Here is a 22,059-nt window from a genome sequence, read left to right as displayed (position 1 = left end):
TACGTGGTTTAACTCGCATCGAGTCGCATACTGCTAATGAGTTCAGCGGAATCTCACAAGGTGGCGGAATGCAATATTCTGTGTCCACAGGCTTCGAGTTGTTGACTAATTCGCCCTCGCACTGCCAGTTGCTAGCATCCCAGTTAGCTCAATTGGTACGGCGACCACCCCGGAAAGGCGTTGGTCCCAGGTTCGATCCCCAGATGAGAAGGCGTTTTTAACTATGGAGATTTCCATTCAGACAAACCGGTATGGATTTCCTTGTGGCTTCGTGCTACAACCGGGTGGTTGTCAGTTATCCTCGTCATATCGAGTCGCATATGATACGGTAGGGACAGATTGCTCTTCACGCCTTATATACAATTTCATAACCGGTATCGACCTATTCAAGACAACGTGAGCCACCTAATACTAGATCTATGTATCACATTGACTACACGTACGTACAGTGAGTGCCTTTGACGGACAGGAGCAGAGCCGGCGTGTAATCTGGCAATTGATTAAGCTTTTTTTCTATTGCCAAGCCGATGACGGAGTAGTGCAGAAAGGTGCACTCTTCTCCCGTACGAAACCAAACAGCCATTCGTACGGTAATGGCCGTTCGAATGGCTGTTAGGTTGTTTTAGTGCCGCACGCTTACTGCGAGCCACGTCGAGCGATGGCTCGTAGTTCGCTTACTGATTTGTCGAACGCGTTAGGCGGCCGCTCGACATCACGTTCTCCGACAGCGATGTGAGCGAGATAGCGGTGGCACTTGAGCGTGCTCGGCTACCTCGCAATACACGCGGATATAGTCGCCATCAGCGACGCATCGACAGCGAGCGGTGACTCAATGGCCCTAACGAGGCAGCCAAAGGGACGCCTCGCCTGCATTATCGAGCGCAGATGCCAACCCTTGCGTCACTACAGTACACGTACGCCACGGGCCTGCGCCGCCTGAAACGTGATTGCCTCTGTAATTATTGCATCGTGTGTGTACGTCCCACGCGAGAGAAAGCGATCCCTCGCCCTTTCTCTCCCCAGCGTCACCTCGTCCATGACAGAGCGGGCAGGACAATCAACAATGCGCTGAACGAGAGTATATATACCATGGAAATAAAGAAAAACAATAACGCAGGCACGAGTGCGGGCATCGATCTGCCCGGCCGAATTATCGCGCGTGCAGTTGCCACGTCAACCCCTTCGCATATTCCCCCCAATACCAGGGGCCTCCCAGATCGGTTGGTTTTACTGTCCGGCTCAGCGTCGTTTTTCCAACCTTTTTTTCCCCCTTCACTCCTTCTCTGGGTTCATAACTTTCGCCGCAGCGGCGGCGGCTGACGCGGGAGGTGTGATGCTGTCCCCCGCCGTCACTTTGCCTCTCCCCTTTTCCCTATTTTAATTCCTCTAATTCCTGCTCTCGCATCGGGACCGAGTCTCGTTTATTTATTCCTCGAAGCGCGAGAGGAAAGGGTTGTCGCTGCGCGTGTATGCACCGCTCGCTGATGGGATTCCGACCAGTCTGCCTGCCCCGAAAACCGAAGACATTTCTTTTTTTTCATCTCCAGCGCCAAAGGGTTGGCCATCCCCATCGACCCCGTCTCTTTTCCTCTGCGGCGAGCGCGCCCGGCCGGCATAATAGCCCCGGGAGCTGGCACCGATTGGGACAAAGGCGTCCGATCAGCCAGCGCGCCAAACCCTGGTTCGAACCAGCTTGGCTCGCATCTCACTTCAGCCGAAGCCTCCCTTTTTACCCCACGCTCGTTTTCATCCCTACGCGCTCCCTTCTTTCCCCTGCCTGGCTGCTGGCATTTATTTATTTCCGAAGCCCCCGGCTCAATCCCTTCCGTTCGCCTCACCCCGTTGCTCTCAGCCATTTCTACCAGGTCTGCCCTTTTTTGTTTCTCTCGTTCTCTTAAACCCCTCGCTTCTCATCATCTCTGATTTTAGGGATGTTTGCTTCGAGACGGTTCCTGCTGCGGCGCAGTAATGTGGCCCTCCCCCGAAATTGGAGCCTCTTCCCATTTCTAATGCCGATCGCTTTCCTCTCTCTCTCTCTCAAGCGTTCTTCCTCCTCTCCCGCCAAACAAAGGCCAGAACAGGCGGCTTAGTCATCACCGCTATTCCCAAAGACCGCGTTCGAAGGCCCGATGACTCCGACAGGCGCTGACGCCGCCGCCGATGGCGTACGGCGCGCACATGAGGGCGACCGTTAAATAGAGAGAAAGAAAAAAAAAGCTGAGTATATACAATAAAGAAATATACGATGAGCGCCCCTCTCAGCGCGCGTTCAGTTCCTTGTTTCACGTACGTACTCCGCTCTCGCCAGCCGCGCTAAGAATAATATATGTACAGTGCGACATGGCACATGTGATTCATGACAATGCCGGCACGGCGTTCATAAAGCCACTGCAAATAATAGCACACTTCCGCCGCCGATCGCTCGTTGCAGTGACCATGCTAAACAATAGATTAGCTGTAGAACAGCATTTAGCTTCGCAACGGACCATTCTATGAAACTATGTTTGTATTTATCCGAATTAAGCGCGGCAAGCTTAACGCAATGACGATAGTAGTGTTCCCTGATAAGCTTGAGCGAGCATCCTAATCCGGACAAAAAAATTAATTATATTCGGAAAGCTTACGCACACAATATACAATATGATATCGAAGCACGTCGTAATGGGGGCATCCGGGTTAATTCTGACCACCCGGGGGTTCTGTAACGCTCACTTGAATATAAGCACACAGGTGTTCTTGCATTTCGCTCCCACCGACATGCGGGCGCCGTGGCCGGGATACGAACCCGCACCCTCGTCCTTAGCAGCTCAACACCATAGCCACGTCGACGGGTTCTTGATGCGGACAGTTCAGAAAACCAACTACTCACGATTCAACTAATTAATTTCAGTCAATTAAAGTACTTCGGTACTAATGCTTTCGCTATATATTACCATAAGTAACGCGATCAAGGTGTTCTAATTTTCCGTGCTATGGAATGCATCTTGCTTCGGAGCGCTAACAGCAGGTGGAATTGCGGTGGATGTATGCGGCGAGTACCGCAGCTGCAAAGGCGAGGAAATGAGGAGCACAGCTAATTTCGCTTTGACTGTTTCAAGCATAGAGTTTCATAATAGTACACTAGCGGGAAATCTGGCACTAGTGTCTGTGGGAGCCGCAATGCATGAATCTTCAGCCAGTATGAGAATGATGGCTAGTGTCTATAAGCTTCGTTCTTTCGGCTCCGGGTGGCCTTCAGGCGCTTTGTCGCAAGACGAGATTTAGCAAAAGTTCAGCAGTCCCACTGCACCACCTAGACCCTTTAGGCTGACCAATTCACGTCGGCTCACGAAGTTCACACCGAGTCATTCCTCAATCCGAAACAAAAGCCAAAGTACAACAATAAACAAAGCCACAAGTACGTTTGAAGCCGCAAGCACGAATGCTATATAGGCAAATCTACGTGCTACCCATCACTCCCATGGTTTATGAACGATGGCAGCGCCACAGTTCCCCCTAGTAGATATTGTAGGAGACGGTATGGTTTCAAGCACGCGCGCTTGTCCCAGTTCCGCTCCTCGCATTCCGTTTGTGGCTAGCATGCGTAATGCGACCGGCGCCCTTACCTGATTTGCACGTTCCAAGTCGGTCATGAGCATTTCCATTTCATCGGACCGGCTGCGAGAGAGGAGAATGCGATAAAGTACGTTAGAATACACTTCATGACAGCACCAGGTCCGGCATTAGTCATCACGAATCACATTTTACGAGTCATGCGCGCCGCAGTTCAGCTATAGCACGCCGTACTGGGCAGTTGCGGATTAATGTTGACCACGTGATCGTTTACTTCTTACTTGCGCTAAAACTGCACTCTTACCGTCTGCCTCTCTACCTCAATGATCTAATAATGCTGTGACTGCTGCCGGTATTCGAACCAGCGACCTCGTGTCCAACGGCGTAACGCCATAGCGGTGTTGTGCCACATAGCACCGCGACAGATGTACTGAGGCGTTACTGATGTCAATTAATTAATCCGCTTTCCCGGTGAACCAGAACCCACTTCACCTGAAGAGAAGTGCCGCCGAAGCCACTGCACATACCCGGCTTTCAGCGAGAGAGGGGGTAAGGTGAGCAAGGAGGTTAACCAGAAAAAAATAACTGGTTCGCTTCCACACACTGAAGGATGGATCGGGGAAAGGGACAACAGAAAGAAGGAAAGACAGACAGGAATAGAAACAGCACATTCACACAACCACTGCTGTTTGCAGCATAGGGTTACACTTGTCAGGGCTACAATCGTTCGTGCAAGCTTTGTACCATGCTTCCACGTACAAACCGGCATCTAACGTTAGATTTCGACTATGTCGGAGAGAGAGAGAGAGAGAGAGAGAGAGATCAGGAAGTTCACTAGGGGAAAAACGAAGGTCGAACGACTGGCCATACGAAAGTGAAGCCATTATCAGAGGTTAGAGCGCGCGTATGAGAGCGAACATTTCCTCCCAACAAAAGCATTAAAGGTGACGCTCAGTTATGTGTCAGTACGATCTAAAAACAAACGAATACGAACATTCGTATGCCGCCGTAGTGGCCATTATTCAAAGCTGATAAATATGGCAGATGCCCGCGACGCGCTTCAATCTCGCGGATGCGCTCGCATGACACGTCGGTGCACGTATCGGAGCGCATAGGCAGTGGATGCGCGTTCTGCCTATTCGTCGTTGCATTCCCGGGCACTTTGATGGCAACGAAAACGTCAAAACAACCGGCGCGAGATTATTAGGTCGCGGCGAGGAATTAACCAAGCCTGACGCGAAGCTCATCTCAAGGACGCCGCTGCAAACAGTTCGATCATGGCGGCCGTCAGGTCGCCCTCCCGTACGACACACGCGCTGTCAGAGCGGACTCGAAACAGGATATCGGAAAATAAATTATCCCGCGCATCTGCAGATATGTCGTGGCGGGGAGGGTCACGGTAGATGCATCGGTAAGCGTTCCATTTTACTTTTAAAAATGCCTCTATTTTCCAATTGCCCGTTACTATACCGCAATCAAGTCCCTCCGCTTTTTCAGAAATAGCTCCTCCATAACGGCGTAATTTTCTGTACGGTTCACGTCAGGCGTGATATATTGAACGAAAGAGCCTGATGAGACAGGTGGAGTATACAACTATCCGCGGGTTAAAAGTTCAACTCTTCAAAAGACGTTACCTGTTGTTGAGGGCTACTCATCCTTACGTGCCCTATGATAAAGAATCTGTGCGAGGTGTCAAACGGAGTAACGGACGGCAGTTCGCATGCTTTCACTTAGCTGGTGTTTTCGGGTTTGTACGCTCATACAAGCACATGTCACAGCCTTTCAGTGCGACCCGACAGGGCAACTGGCGTCAAACTGCAAATAGCGTTGAACTGATCCTCGAAAGTCCCACGTTGCGGTACGTAGATTGCTTGCATTGAAGTCTCATTCCTCTTTTTTTTTTCTTTTTTCAAGCTGGGACAGAGCTCGCGCACGAGAGCGAGAGAGAGAGAGAGAGAGAGAGAGAGCAGAAGGTAGCTGAAGCAAATGAAGGGTTGGCGTCAGCAGTAATCTGGTGTGCTGCGGTGTAGGAAACGAAGGAAGGCAGTTACGTCATGATGCCCCCATTCTACTCTTCTACTTCAGCCTTTCATAAATGTAACAGTGATCTCAGAGCCTGCTGCGAAGACTTTTGCCACGACCAGGAACCTAGAAACCCACACTTAGAAAAAGGAAGGCTGTCCAGCTTATCGAGGGCAGTAAAGAGCAGCAAAGGGCAGCTATGGAAAAACCAAGGATCGTCTCCGAGGAAAAGAAAGTGTCATCCCGCCGGCTTCTAGAATCACTAATCATTCAGTCGAGGCCAGCTACAATGAAGAGCACAAGGACTGTGCCTGCCATTTACGCACGCTCGTTGCGTCACCTACTGGCTACTTAAGTGACAACGACTTCTAGTCCCAGCTCAGTGAACAAGGAACCCGTATGCGGTTCCCAGACGTCAGATAATTTCATCAACTTTAGTCAGTGACAGTGTTTAATCAAATACAGGGCCTGACCAGATGAACTTTCGTCGAATTCTTGACTACAACATACAATTTAGAAGACTACTCTTTCATTTATTGGCATAATTGTTAAATGTCATATAAGACACATTTCCCTCGAGAAGTAGGAGTGCGGTAGTTACACCACCCATAATATTAACAAAATGTCTCCCTTAAGTGCTGTAAACCCTGTACAAGGTTACTAAAGCGCAGAGCCATTACGTGCGTCATTCGAATGAAAATAATCTAGAGATAAGAAAAAAACCGTTTAAGCTTGCTTAAAGCTGGTTACAAACTAGTAACGCGCACTTCATACTCTAAAGAGCGTCTAGCGAAATAGGTACGACGCACTTGCCTCGGGTAGAAAGTAAAGTCTCCTCCCAACAGTATATGCCACACTGCCCTCTCCTAATTTATCGGCACCCACCCGTTTGGCGTCGGCTGAAGCGGTGACGGCGGCTTGCTCCCTTCACCCTGTTGCTCAACCATAGCCCGCCCGGTGGTCGGTGGTTTGGCTGAGACAGCCCGAGTCGACGAGTCAGTGCCGTTGAGCCAACATGTGCGCGGCGAGATGGGTGGAGGGACGAGGCGACATCGAACAACGCGCAGTTGCGTCGACACCGTTCGGAGCCTATCGAAGCCTCGGTGCGCGTGTCAGTATTGGGCTCTTCCCCTCCTCCGCCGGCAGCAGCCGAATGGAAGAGAGCCGCGATCATGCGCTCGCGGGATGTAGGTATATCGCGGTCGCAACGCGATTTGTTACCTCGAGCAAGAAAGAAAAAAAGCTACAGAACAAAAACACGAGCGCGCACACAAACGTCAGAGGGAAGCACGAGCGGCTGCCAAAGCGCCAACGTGCAACTCTTTTCTGTTTTTTCCTCCTCCTCCTCGGAGCCTGCGATCGAGAGGGAGGAGAGATGGATGGACGAATAGACGTGACAACTGCGATAGATAATAGCGCGCCGCTGCCTATTTGATCTATTTATCTAGTTTTGTTCTTAGTGCCTCACTTTTTTACCCTCTATCGAGAATCCCTTTCCCCGCGACATAGCTGTCGGCCAGAGCTTCGCCTTTTTAAATCTCTCTCCTCGCTGGCTTCCGCCTCGCCACGCTTCTCTCCGTTAACCTATTATATGGTTGGAAATATGGATCGTATCTGTTCTTTTTTTATGCCCGCTTTCTTTTTTTATTAACTGCTCCTTTTTCCGGTATTCAGTTTCTCCATTTTCAGTGTCTGCTGCTCGCGCATGGCAGCTGGCGTTCGCGGCCCGACTCCCCTAGTCTTTGGCGCCCGGTTCTGGTGGCAGTGACATCATTGACAGCACGGCACAAGGACGTCCGATCGGCGGGCAGATTTTGGCAACGGAGAAACATCCGCGCCCCGCTGCTCCGCTAGTATCCGTTTTAGTTCGCCCGTATCTTTTTTATTGAACACCCCGTCTATATTTTATGAGCCGGTATCTTTTACGAGGCATCCTGTTTGTTCAAATAAACGATTTATTCGTCCGTCAACAAGGATACGGACGCTCGGAGCGCACTCGTGCCGTCGGCGCCGCTGCCGCCGCGCTGTCTCGCTATCGAAGGCACAGGCGTTGCCCGCTCGCGGAGGCTTTCCAGAAACAAGGGGTCGCGTTTGGCTACAAAAGAGTCGAGGCGATGTGCATGTACCATCAGGCTCTCATCGGCTCGGCCCTGGCACCGTTTTGCCTGCAACCGTTGCTACGAGAGTTTGGCTCGCGCACACGGTAAGCCCCAGTGTCGTTCCTGCTATGATAATGTGTGTATGCACTGGTCTCTGCGGAAGTAGCATTACTTTGTGCACCATGTAATACGTGAGGTATAAGCCACTGCTGGGCACTTCTCATCACGCCTGCGTTGTGAGACGTCTGGTTAGCTCTCACGAAATGGTTATTTGTAACGAGCAGGAATGCTCCTGCGTGGGGCGTCCCGCCAACATACCCGTTAGAACATTGCCCGAGGAGTTCAAGCGGTGCGATACACCCTGCTACCATCGTCAATTCTTCGGCGTTAACTGCTCGGTAATTTTTTTTCTCGCTATTTAGACATCAGCAACAACACTTCAAACATGCATACACTTCGTGTACGGCTGCGCGCGTTGTTATATGAAGTGCCCGCGTAGCGCTGATGTGCTGTCGCTTCCCACGCGTTCGATACAAACGAGCGAGACAAAAGCAAGAGCTTTCAAAAACTACGCTAACTCGGCTCTATATGTTGTTACGCCTTTGCATTTCGAGTTGTGCAACTTAATTGTGCTTCCGGCGGCTGCACGTGATGCATAAGACATGTCATTGTGAATAGGGTGAAAGGCAAGGATCTTGCTGCACCGAGGCGTTCGTTGCCTACACAGCGGTGTGTATAGGAGGGTTAATGCCATCGTACGCTATTGCTGCACAGATGCGGTCGCGCGCTGTATAACGACATGCCTTTTAATTAAGTCACGCAAGACAACTCCATAACGCACTTGGGGTACGGAACCGTATTCCATTAATTTTTATTCCCAGGTAGGCGATGTATATCAATCGTAGACCAAAGTTCAGTTAGTATGATGCCTTCGTGTTTTCCAATTTTCGTGGGCATTTCAATTGTTCTTTTTTTTTCTCTCTTTTTCCCGCCGCGACGGCAATTAAGGTTTTTTGGAATAGCCGCCTCCATGCCGTGAAATAAGTCAACCTCTTAATTCACTGAATATATTTGTTTGTTTGATCCGCTAAATATGTCTATATGTTTGTTCGGCTATAGCTAAGCCATGTCACAACTTCGAACGCGTCCCCCCATATTTCGCAGCTGCCACTCAATAAAGCGAAGCACTTGACAATGAAGAAACATCCTCTTTAATTTAATGGAAAGTGGATGTTGGAAAAAATATCCAGCGGCAACGTCCCCGTCATAGCGTGACGGAAACACCCTTTATATCACTGCTGGCCCGGGCCTCCGTCTCATTCAAAACCTCTTCATTTCAAATCACACGCGCCATGCACGACTGTATTTCGTCAATGTCACACTGCTTAGGTGTCACCTCCGTCAAACGAGTAACACCCTACATTTCGCCATGTCTGCGGCACATCTATCCTATTTCGCTCTTCTATATACACTCTAAAAAAAGAGTCATTTGACTCTTTTAAGAGTTTGGGTTTGCCGCGTATATGACTCTCTTTAAAGAGACACGCGACTCTTTGGAGATTATTGTAGTCCCTTCGGAGAGTCGTGTGACCCACAAGGGAGTTAACGTGCCTCCTTAACGAGAGTCATATACGTGGCAAGTCAAGACACACCGAAAGGAGTTACACATACTCTTTTCTTTTTCTTAGAGTGTACTATAGAGTGAACTCCTGCATCCAACTAGATGAGCAATACTCGGTTTCAAACTGCGTCCGTCATACCCTGAAGCCGGCAGTGCACACCGAATGATGTTGAAAACCTTCCCCAAATACACAGATTCGTTCATGCACTGAAACATATGGCGATATAAAATAAGTATGTTCGGTAGTCTACCTGCAGGCTATAGGATACCCCACAAGTAAATTATTCCGGTACTAACATTGTGGGTTATTTAGTAGCGCATCAAACTTGTATCCGGAAACCTCATATATACGCCTAAGTTATCCCTCTCTAATTTTCTACCTTTGTTTTCTTTCCCTATCGTCATTTGTCGATAATAATGCCTCTTTTCCAAGCACAGGGTCGTAGTGTACTGGTTAATATGACTACATTTTCTTATACTCGCTTTCCTGTTGTCTTCAATTGTGTTCAGTTTCAACATGGCAGATGCTCCCTTTTCAATATGGCAGATGCGCCCAAGAACTAGGTCACACTGATATAATCAAGCAATGTATCCGTCCCTATGCTTCAGAATAGAATCGGAACTTAAAGATATAAATCATGTTAACAAAAGGTGGGTGGACGGAGGCAGTCACCAGGTTTTCGTCCGCCCGACATACGCTTAACGGAACCTAATATAAAGGGTGCCATTTGGAGGACTAGGTATAGAGAGAAGGACAATATATGGACTTTCGGTGTGTACTCTCATTGGTTCTCGTTTGGTGCGTCCTAATCCCTCCCCCCCCCCCCCCCCCCGCGATAAAACGGTGCCGGGTGTCAGAGTTGCATTAAGCTATAGACGCGCGTAGAAGATGCTACCTACGGCATTTACTGTAAATACAACACCGAAATGTCCCTTCGTCGAAGACGACCAGATCAGGGCCTGTAGCATACCACTGCCGACAATGAAACTGTGATACAGTGTCTTCTGACACCACGACGTAAGCTAAGAACCGATACAAGCATACAAGAGAGGTATTCAGGAAGGGAAAATCTGTCGCAAAACTATATGCCTAAATGAGCATGAGGTGATAGAGTGTCCTGACAATAGAATTTATGTTTTCGGTTAGCACTTGATGTCCCAACCAATCACATTTGAAAAGATGCCTCCACGTCGGCAACATTGCTTTAGCGACGCACCACTCATTATCATGCACTTCGCATTCGTAATGTATACCCGCTTCAACAGGGTCTGTATATAGTTTAACGAGACTTAGTTGTGTCCGTCCTTGATGTTTCATGCGACATTCGTCTAGCCTCCAGGAACGAAACTATATTTAAAGTATATACGTGAACATCGGCGTTCGAAAAAAAAAAAGAAGCGACGCGGGAGAAGGAGAGACATCCGGCGTTCGGAGTGTCCTCTTTGTATAGGCCACATTTGCTAGCAGTCCTCGATATGTTGTCGCGCGGTTCGAGGCAGCTTTTATGTGGCGCGCGTCGCTTGTTTACCGCCGTTCAACTGTCACGCGACCTTGAAAATTTCGCACAAAAGTTAAAAAATACAGATATGACCCACTTCTATGCCACCGGCAACTCGTTTTCATGAAAGTTTGGCTTGTTTCAATACCGGTGCATATGTATCTGCTCGTCGCCATTGCTCCAACGCGAACACCGATGAAAGTAAAGTATGGAAGATATAAAAAAGAATTAGGCTGCACACCGTTTTAAACCCGGCCAGGAATCGACACCGAAAGGCAGCTGGTAAAGTAGGAGAGGATTAAAACTGGAGCATGGCTTCCAGACCTGTACGCCCTCATGGCGTATCATTTTTCCACTTTATTTCTGCGTATGTTGCGGCGTCTATTTACTGGCTCTCTGAACATGTCAATCGTAAGACGCAATAGATAACGAAAACAGAAAAAAAAGCACATCACATGCTCTGCCAGCCAGCCATAAGTGCACATATAAACGACCACTTTTCACGCCATTGAAGCTGCTTCAAGCTCCGCGATCTACTAACACCATCGAGGTGGATGTACGGAGTACGCGTATTCATATTTCAAACACTAGCAAGCAAGAGTATAAGGTCAACACACCCCTGTGTTGATCCCGACGGACATTCGGATGTCCTGGCTCCCCGTCTTGATGTATGGCACGCGACAAATTCATAAAGTTCTTTCTCCCAGCTGTTACTGCGTCTTTATAACGCTCACTGGGACAATAACAAATTTACTATTACTATTACTAACACTAAGCGCAAGCGTCTGTGCAACGATCACCATCGATCACCATCTCAACGACGGATCCTCTCCTTGAAAAAAGAAAAAAAAATCTGTATCCGCGCTTAAACGCATTCTTGAAACACTTTCTTGTGATTCATCTGAGACCTGTGATTAAGAGCCCCTTCATCAAGTGTTTTCAAGAATTAGAGCTGTTCAGTGAGACTATATCCCCACAGGGCTTCATGAATGAAAAAAAAAAAAAAAAAACATCCCCGACTGGCGTGTTTCAATAGTAGAAATAAAAAATTAAGAAAATCTCCGACTCCTGCAGTAACGACACCAGCATTTTCTTAACATAAAAATCTTCGAAAAAAAAAGAACAAAAAATGCATAGCTCACCTACTTGTTAAAGAATTGGCCAACGTAATTTCAAGAACGAGGCGATCAATCGCGAACTTGGAAAAAGCAAATATCAGGTGCGATCGCGACTCACCTTCCATTGGTGTCCGATTTGCCCCTAGCTTTCAGCAGTTCACACTGGGTGTGTTCCAAGGCTGCAAGGGAGAAACGAAGAGGAGATCAGCACCACGACTTACGAATACTGGGCACGAAGAACGGCTTTCGAGCGACAGTAGACATAGCTATGTGGCGACCGATAAACCGCAATGAACCATTACGGAGAACGTACGTCTTCGCAACATGGAACACCAACGCAGCGAAGCGATGGACGATCACGATAAGGTCGACAGTAGTCCATGAAAAAGTATTCCAATAGCCACAGGCAGCATTGGCCGCAACTAGCACCATGTTTACATTATTAAGAAGCTCAGTATGTACTAGAAACTATAGGCTACTGAAGTACATTTAACGTGTTTCGTACGCATGAATCCATGTTCGGACTACAAATATGTTATCCTACACAAAGAAAGAACCCTCCTCCCTCCCCCTCTCCACAATAAAAAAAAAGCAAAGACAGCAAGAACAAAGGGGAAAAGACGTTTGGGTTTGTTAATGAAAAACACGAGCGCGATCGTTTCATGACCGCTCGATGACGTACCGACTACGTTTCCGGGATTCTACGTGCTCTGGAATACGTGGAACTTTGCCTGTCGCGTCGCTAATACCAACGCATCTGATCACAGCGTTCCATTCATGCTCATGGTGACGTCATCGTTACGACAGCATGCAAGGTGCCTCTCAATGACTCTCACTCGATCATTCGTTGTCATCATTACTCGGCACTATACATAGGCCTGCACAGGGTTCCTCATCAGGGGGGCGTAGGTTCATCGCAGCGGCGCCCCCCCTCCCTACTAAGTCAATGTATGGGGCAAACTCACCCCCCCCCCCGTGCGCACGCCTACGGCGTTATATCAGGCTTTCTCTCTCTTTTGCACTCACTCACTCACTCACTCACTCACTCACTCACTCACTCACTCACTCACTCACTCACTCACTCACTCACTCACTCACTCACTCACTCACTCACTCACTCACTCACTCACTCACTCACTCACTCACTCACTCACTCACTCACTCACTCACTCACTCAGCGAATCGCCCAGTTAGGCAATATGTGAATCAGGACCAGTTGATCAAATCAGTTACGCAATGTTCGCAAATTAAACGTAGAACGTAGAGTAACGAAACACACTTACGTCGATGGCTAAGCGAAAAGCATCCGAACGAGTACGTGTTTTTCATGTCGACGAGATAAGCACCATAGCAGCGTTCAATAACGTGTTCGCATCGAAGAGTGGAACCTGCATACTCGAAGCACAGCGCAGCACGACTCCTCATTGTCGCCTCTTCCTCGAAACTATGAGCCATTCATTGGCATTGGCTTGACGCGATCTGCCACTAGCGCCTGCACAACCTTTAGGGCGGCGTCGAGGGGTGATCCATCATACATATAGCAACATCCATCACGATCGCAGCGTCTCCTACGGAGAGTCGATCGCGGCGAGCGCCAAAGCGAGCGTGGGCTGTCGGCGTGACGTTGATATGCACGCTAAGCAACAAACACGTCCGCGCTATCTCTCCCGGTGCATGAGTGGAGACATTTATGCCTCGGAATGGGACCGAGCGAGGAAGTGGTATTCCGCAGAACAGCATTATGTCGCGCTACTTATTTTGTCGTACTCGAGAGCTTTTGGTCGTGTCTATTTTCCATGTATATACACTCAAAGAAGAAAAGATCACCTGTAACTATTCTTGGTGAGCACTGATTTGTCACGTACATGACTCTCTCTAAGGATACGTGTTAGCCTTCTTTTCGAGAGTTGCGCCTCCCATGACACTCCGAAACGAGTGTAATGACCTCCGAAAGAGTTAACTTCTATTTTTGAAGAGAATCCGGCCCTTTCATTTTGGTCCCTTTCAGGGGTTTGGTAGGGGCCGGGACAACCGGTATTGCCAGAAGCAAAGCCTCCGGGATGATGAGACGCTTCGCGACTTGTCCGCTAGGGGAGAGCGCATGCGCGGGAGCGTCGCTAAAAAGGCGGATTACATACATGACAAGTCAGGACTCCCTAAAAGGAGTAACAGGTAATTATTTTTAGAATATAAAGCGAATAACTCTCATTGAGTCTTTCGCCCGCTTTACGTGGTCGGTGACCAATAACTCCGCTAAACTTATGCTCTTGTGCAACGAACGTGCGGGACACGCACTCGCGTCGCTGAACTACGGTCCGTATAGCCGAACGCCAACACGCCAACTAGCATTTTGAGACACACATGGGCTGTTGCATGAGGGCTTTGTGGCACCTGAGTGATTAGATGCGGTGATCTTTCGATCTGTCTATGTTCCTTTCCCTTGTTTGTCGCGAGACCAGAGTGTACTTAGCCCCGAGTACAGCAATCGAACTTTTGTCTCGTGGGCTTAGGCACTGTGATGTTGAGGTGGTCAGCGTTGAACTGAAGCACGAACTTCCTACCGGAATGTCTTCAGATAGTGCGCCAGCATTAAATGGAATTGCATATGAGGCTCACGCTCAACTCTTTGAAAGTATGTAGTTTCAATGTAGAAATAGTAAGGAAACAATATAGTTCCATTGTTCTTTTTGTTACTGATTCTTGTTTGTACTTTAATGCATTGTATTGTTTGTTTTTTTCAGATACGTGCAAACACACTAACGGTAAGGTAAGGCGAGAGCCACATATTATATGCTCATCCAGCAACTCATTGATGTCGAACTCGAACAACGCCGTGCGTTGTTCCAAGTGTCCTTTTCTGCTTTTCTCTACAACTGAAAGAAGGCGGCGACCCTAGCGCAGCACATTAATAGGGCTCGATATAACATGTAGCCACCACCGTAGCTTAGAGGAGGGAAAGCGTCCTCCTTTCGTGATATTAAGACTGATATTCAGAAGAAGAAAGATGGGGAAACTATAGTTTCCGAGAAAAACAAGCAGTCAAACAAATTGCTTAGGAGATTGCGAAAGGCTCGTGGATGAACGCGTGACTCATCGCAGCGATCGAGCGTGCGTTTATTTGCAGCGCCTAATCCTTGACATTTGACGCGAACCGTCAAATGTGTCGGCGTGCATTTGTTCAACTGCACGAGATCGACATTCAATCGCCGTTTGCGACAGGCGAGGCCGTCAGAGCCAAAGGGTAACACCGCTCTCAATCAGCGTCGATTGATACGCGCGAAGAATATCGCCCACGCCCGCTTCCACGTGGGAAACGCAGAAGGGGAAAAAATAAAAAAAGCCTCCTTTGAAATGTCAGCAAGTGACTTTATGAACCAGAAAGCAAGAAAGAAGTCAAGACGAAGACGTCGAAGCGGCTGGAAGTGCATGGTCAGCTGCGGACACACTTACAAGGGCGCACACATCATGGTAGGTAAGATAAAGAGAGGCTTTGCGAAATACGAAAACAAAGGTGTTGCCATGGCATCTATCTAGAGTGGCCTCTACATATAGTGAAGCACAGGCAAGATGTGGGGAGCGAATATAGGGAATTGACGGCCACGATGGTCGACGCCCTTCATTAATGAAAATAAAAAGTAACCTTAAACATAACCTTCAACAAGTTACCTTGTAAAGTAACCTTTATAAAAAAGTTACAGTAACGGAGTGGATACCAAATGAAGGAGAGGACGACAGCCAGTTAGATGGATTGATAAAATTAGGAAGTTCGCCACAATAAAATGGAATCAAGTCACGCAAGATTATTGGGGGATGCCATTGTCCAGCAGAGGACATTAAAATAGACTGGAATGATAATGATGATGTCCCTTTAAAATATGCGATCTGCGCAATTTGGGTAGTTGATGGTGTATCACGCCAAGGTTTTCGTCGCAACGCCGCCACACGACAAACGAGCTGGCTAAACTGGCCATTACATACAGACGGGGACCGTCTATATGAACAGAAACGAAGCGCAGTACAGATTGTAACAGAATTAGGCAGGCTCCCGAGTAGACGAACTTCTCGTGTGTATCCTATGCGCCCTGTTCGGCAGAAACGAGACTGTAATCATGCTAGATGTCTCAACAAACATATCGTTTCGCGTGAGTAATTGCGAAAGCATCTCGCATACAACACATTCAGGCCTCTGGGGTTTAGCTTCGACGCCTTCCGCTAAAATGCGAAATGGAAACATACCTTCAGGGCGCAGATCACCAGTAATATTGCCTACAGCGCATCGCCAGAAACGCAGCCATCCGATTCCTCATCGAGATATTCAAGTTACTACTGGCACACAAGGTCATGACCAGAAATAAGAAATGAACCCGTTTATCAGCAGGGCAATCTTTTGTTGCCAGATAGCGGTAACTGATAGCTTAACATTCATACTCGAATGAGATTCTAGAGCGTGAACATTGCGGCTTGAACCAGTCAGAGTATAATCTAATCCGTCGAAGAGGTGACTGTCGCAGTTAAGCTCGCTCACTCCACATATAGATAAATAGTTATGATAATTATGAACACTAAAGCGAGCACGCCGTCTTAACGGCAGAAATAAACAGTACGTTGTCAATAACCACTTTAACGTTCCTAACATCACATCTAGCCAACGGCCGATACAAGCTATCGTTGGTTCAATAAATATCACGAAAAATTACCACCACTTACTCGCAGTGATTTTCCTTCTGCTTTTCAATGCGTTCCTCATCAAGAAGGTCGAGGTGCAATTCGCCAAAGTGTTGTTTCTTCTCGTAACTTTACCGATCTTCCACAAATACAAACTTACATAGCAGTGCAGGTGAGCCACACGGGCGAAAACGCGACGGCGTACATCAGCGAGTGAATCCGCTGGTCCGGTATTCTTGCGTTACAAGTACACATTTGTTCGTAAGATAATACTTTCAGTCAATCGTCGTACTGCTTGGCATATTATTACCGAAGCCGACTGGCCAATAAGAAGTGAACACTTACGAACGAAATTAGGCCCCCGTATTTCGCCTGCTGACGTAAGCGATTGCGATATTGGCAAAATGGCCAAGCGGGGAGGCACTATGCGAGCTGAACGAGTGTAAATACGCTCGAGAGACAAAAACGACGGCGCAACAGAACGAGTCCAACGGTGTCACCGCGTACAAAAGAAGCCGCCGAACAATTCCCGACGATCGATCTTTCCCGAACGATGGCCGTCGAACATTTTTTTCCATGAACCGAGAGCCTACTGTGCAATCACCGTGCAGACGTCCAATGGCACAAATAATAAATGCGTTTTCGCACGCGGAGCTCGACAGTGTCGGAGAAGAAAAAAGAAGAGGAAGGTACGGATACGTCGACAATAGTTAAGAGATATGTGAAACCATATACAATGAACGAATACCTCACTGTAACAGGTATACGACGCAAGTTTTTAAACTTGCACGGCATACCTGTTAAGGCGAGTTTTAAACAGGTAAGCCGCAAGTTTTTTACACGCGGTATTGAGTACTTTCATATGTCAGCGAACTAACGATGCGAACAGCGTTTCGCCACTTTCAAAGACGGCTGGTGTATCTGTTAGAAGGGGGAGCATCGAACATGCTTCCACTGCGATCACACTACACGCACAGTAGTAGGCCTATATCCTATTTACCTCTTACACGCTATTCTTCACACGCGGCTTTTAACAATGCTATTATTTCGCCTATGCTTGACTGTAAAAGAAATTGTGCCATTTCCCCATGGTTTAGGATTCTCACTTTCTTCTGTGTGTGTGTGTATGTGTTCCACGTGCATTTCAGAGACGAAAAGTGACAGCGCGGCACAGAGCGTACTTCAAGTGCCAGTATACAAGATCAGTGAATTTCTTTCGAAAAACGGTTTCGCTCTCTCGTCGAAAGGCATCGACGAGTGATAAAAGACAATAAGGACGGAACGAATTGCAGCTGTCTTGGTCAACTCTTTCCAAGCGAAAGTCGTGGCGAGAACCAAAGCGAAATTTGGTATATCCGATTGGACAGGAGAGGTTGGTGCTTTGCCGATCGACAATAGATAGATAGATAGATAGATAGATAGATAGATAGATAGATAGATAGATAGATAGATAGATAGATAGATAGATAGATAGATAGATAGATAGATAGATAGATAGATAGATAGATAGATAGATAGATAGATAGATAGATAGATAGATAGATAGATAGATAGATAGATAGATAGATAGATAGATAGATAGATAGATAGATAGATAGATAGATAGATAGATAGATAGATAGATAGATAGATAGATAGATAGATAGATAGATAGATAGATAGATAGATAGATAGATAGATAGATAGATAGATAGATAGATAGATAGATAGATAGTAGATAGATAGATAGATAGATAGATAGATAGATAGATAGATAGATAGATAGATAGATAGATAGATAGATAGATAGATAGATAGATAGATAGATAGATAGATAGATAGATAGATAGATAGATAGATAGATAGATAGATAGATAGATAGATAGATAGATAGATAGATAGATAGATAGATAGATAGACAGACAGACAGACAGACAGACAGACAGACAGACAGACAGACAGACAGACAGACAGACAGACAGACAGACAGACAGACAGACAGACAGACAGACAGACAGATAGATAGATAGATAGATAGATAGATAGATAGATAGATAGATAGATAGATAGATAGATAGATAGATAGATAGATAGACAGACAGACAGACAGACAGACAGACAGACAGACAGACAGACAGACAGACAGACAGATAGATAGATAGATAGATAGATAGATAGATAGATAGATAGATAGATAGATAGATAGATAGATAGATAGATAGATAGATAGATAGATAGATATTATGCCTTTAATCAGTTTCATGAGCCACAGCGGCGGTGATTTATTCCGCCGATTCGTTTTTTCTTGATTGCGAATGGTGTACGACTCCCGCATTCTGCCGACAGGGGGGCCATATACGCTCTTCCTGCTTTATTTTCTCTCTCTCAGACTCGTATATGGACGCGCACCGATATGCAGAAGCACCTGGTTGCAGCAATACCTCGCATATCCCACTTGCAGCTGCGATCACGAGCGCGGTACACAATGGCACCCGACATCACTTCCGCACCGCGACCTACGTGCGTGCGTGTGAGCACGAACTTCATTCCGCGTTTTGCTGTCGACCACCGGTGGAACCGGGTTTTTTAATTCCCGCTACGCAGCAAACGCCTCAACGAAGGGTGAGGGGAAGCCGTGGCTGGGACAAGTGGATGGACAGCGAAGAAGAGACGAGAAAAGCGTCAGGAAAAAAATAAATAAACAAACGTATTATACGATGACGTCTTCATTCATTCAGTCGACAGGCGTGGAAAGTAAATCTTTGCCTCCGAATTGGTGGCGTTGCGCCTGCGCTCGTGACGACCCCTCTTTTATCATTTATTTTTCTCCACGTGCGGCATACGTTAATTATCGCGCTGAGAAAGTTTAGGCGGCACCGTAAGAAAGTCTGGAGAATCTTATGCGGGGCGCGAGCAAGTGGCTATGCGCCGCCACGCTATATATATATAGTCTACATAAAGTACGGCTCTTCCGCAGCCCGGCCAATGACAACGCGTGACATCCGAGACGTTGTATATAGCCGTACGGCGCTGGAGGCCAAATCCGCGCAGGAAAGCAAAAAGCGAAAAAAAAATGATAAGTAAATAAATTGATCTGAACGAACGCCAGATTAGCGGCTATTGCGTAGCGTTTATATAATCGAGGTCGCGGATTCGATTTCCGGTCAAGGTTACTGTAATTCGATGGCTACGAATAAAAGAACGCTCGTGCACTTACATTTTGCTGCACGTTTGAAGAACACCTGGTATGGGTGACATCGAGATTACCGTAAGACTCTTTAAGAGAGGTGAAATGTGTGTTTTCGAAAAACTTCGCGACTTACTCGAATTGTCTGCGAGAGCATTCTCGTTACCAAAGGCCACTTACAGGAATCCCGACATTAATGAGACACCAAACAGATAGACTAAAATGCAGAGGAAGTCAAGTTTTTTTAGAAAGCTGGACATACATTCTAGAACTCTATTTTCACCGATCTCGCGGCAAAGGGTTGATTACTAGAACCAAAATTTAGAAACGAAGTTGAATTTTTTTCTTTGGAATTTCGCGTGATATCAAGGGTTATGTGGCTTCACTGATTCATAAGTTCTCTTTTTATTTGAGGCGCAGTAGCTCAATAAAAGTTTCTGCAACTTTCTTACTTCCATCTCTCGCACATTTGTGATACGATGTATTTCATTTTACCACTATAATTTTACTACACGCTAACAAAGGTTAGCGTACCATTAATGTACCGAACACGCTGAAAGCAAGCAGCGCGCTCGGAATGCGGCGAAGCCACCGCCGAGCACACGCGAAATCCAATCGAGCGTATGTATAGCACATGCACGCACCACTTTCGAGTTGTGAGATCTTGTCCTCAGCCTCGTGTAGCTTGAGGCAGACCTGGGACTGGGACTCCTGCAGTGCCCGCTCCTTGTCCGCCAACTGCCGCTGAAGCTCCAACAGCCGCTCCGCACTTGGGATCTGCGTGCATCAAACACACAACAGAGGGTTACGATGCGAGGGATGCCGTAGCGGAGGTCTACGGACTAGGTTTGACCAACTGGGGGTTCTTTAACGCGCAGCTATATCCGATAACACGAACGTTGTTGTTTACCATTTCACCAACATCGGAACGAAGCCGCCGCCACTGAGATTCGAACCTGTACCACTGGTCCAGGCCACACACAAGACAACGTCACGTATATAGCCACAGCGGCGGGTTGCTGGTATTTCCAGCAGGGCGCATTTATTTGACACTTGCCCAAGTTAGCGGTATTAGTATTTTATTCGATATTAGCTGTCCTGTCAGGCATATAGAAATCCTGCCTATTAATGCGTTCGCACGCTGCAAAATATTTGGCTACTTTAATTTCTGCCCTCTTCACATAGGTTGACAACATTGGCCTGATCAGAATAAAATGATTTAAACTAGTTTGTTTGGTGTTTGTATGTGTTCGTGTACGTTTATGTCTGTCTGTTAACGGTCATGCTTCTCTTCCTGTTATGCGTGTGAAAGACGTTAGTGATATTTCAATGTTATTCAACAATTTATACACAAGCCCCTTTTCTTTAGCTGTGAGTTTTGTGAAGCATGCCGTCGCCAGTACTTCCGATTTCATTACCGCTAGTATGCAACAAAAATCAAGCAAACGAATCAGCAGGACGCCACACGGTAAGCCGGCATCGGGGGAATTGCGGTCACTCCAGTACAACTCCGAAAATGTGACACAACGCGCGACGCAAGTGACGTCATATCGCCACGGTGTCCCTTGCAAGTGGCGTCCATTCACGTTTGTTTCGCGCTAAGATGGCGGCCACGACAACGTCATCAGGGAGCAAGCTACCAAGCCTCGATTTTCAGAGCCTCATAAACACGAATGTGCTGCCGATTTTTTTTTTTTTTTCGTCGCTCGCCGCCGCCTCTTGTTCGTTTGTCTCTGTTCCTAGAAATCGAGATGCAGTGCTCGGACAGCTGCGCGTGGACGTGTGTGCGCGGCACACGTGAACAAATTCTGTCCCGTGCCGTAATCGAGTACAGAAGGCCACATTGTGTGCTTCGGCGCGATTCAAGAAAACTTGCAAGCGCTGTCCGCGAAAGATGCGAGCACCTCGATGTCACCTCAAAACGCAGAGACCCGTATCTCAGCGCTAAACGCCATGGATGATCGTGGGCTGTACAAGAAAAAGTCCCATCGCCTCATACTCTTCTTCAGCAAACAAAGGTAGCCGTTTCTAAATCCGTATAATCGATTACGCTTGTTTTCGTCTTTCTAAGAAGTTAGAACGCGTACAGGACTGTCATAATTATGCGTGTAAACTTTTTTTTGTCGGTTTTCTAAGAAGCAAGAATCATAATGGTGCGCGTTGGAGTTTGTTTCAACGACACTGAAGATGGGCCGTATCGCGTGATGTGCAGTGTTTCAGACAGTTCACTCTAATAGTGCCTGAAAGAGCCAGCTGTCACGAGGGAAGAACGCGAGTAACCGGCACGTGACGCGCTTGGCAGCGTTGGCAGCACTGG

General features: G+C 47.4%; 1 protein-coding gene across 3 annotated transcripts in view; it reads right to left on the bottom strand.

Moving 5' to 3' along the window:
- The window catches only part of LOC119389488 (homeobox protein cut), a 632,893-nt gene that overhangs the window by 59,095 nt on the left and 551,739 nt on the right, over positions 1–22,059 (bottom strand). For all 3 annotated transcript variants that reach the window (XM_037656780.2, XM_037656778.2, XM_037656779.2), the window contains 3 exons: positions 20,387–20,519; positions 12,030–12,090; positions 3,606–3,657 (listed from right to left, as the gene is read on the bottom strand). In XM_037656780.2, the coding sequence (XP_037512708.1) occupies positions 3,606–3,657; positions 12,030–12,090; positions 20,387–20,519 (246 nt within the window). The remainder of the gene's footprint in view (positions 1–3,605; positions 3,658–12,029; positions 12,091–20,386; positions 20,520–22,059) is intronic.

This window comes from Rhipicephalus sanguineus, chromosome 4, assembly GCF_013339695.2.
Source record: "Rhipicephalus sanguineus isolate Rsan-2018 chromosome 4, BIME_Rsan_1.4, whole genome shotgun sequence".
Classification (NCBI taxonomy): Eukaryota; Metazoa; Arthropoda; class Arachnida; order Ixodida; family Ixodidae; genus Rhipicephalus; species Rhipicephalus sanguineus.
The sequence above is the reverse complement of the archived record's forward strand: the minus strand, read 5'-3'. Positions and strand labels throughout refer to the sequence as shown.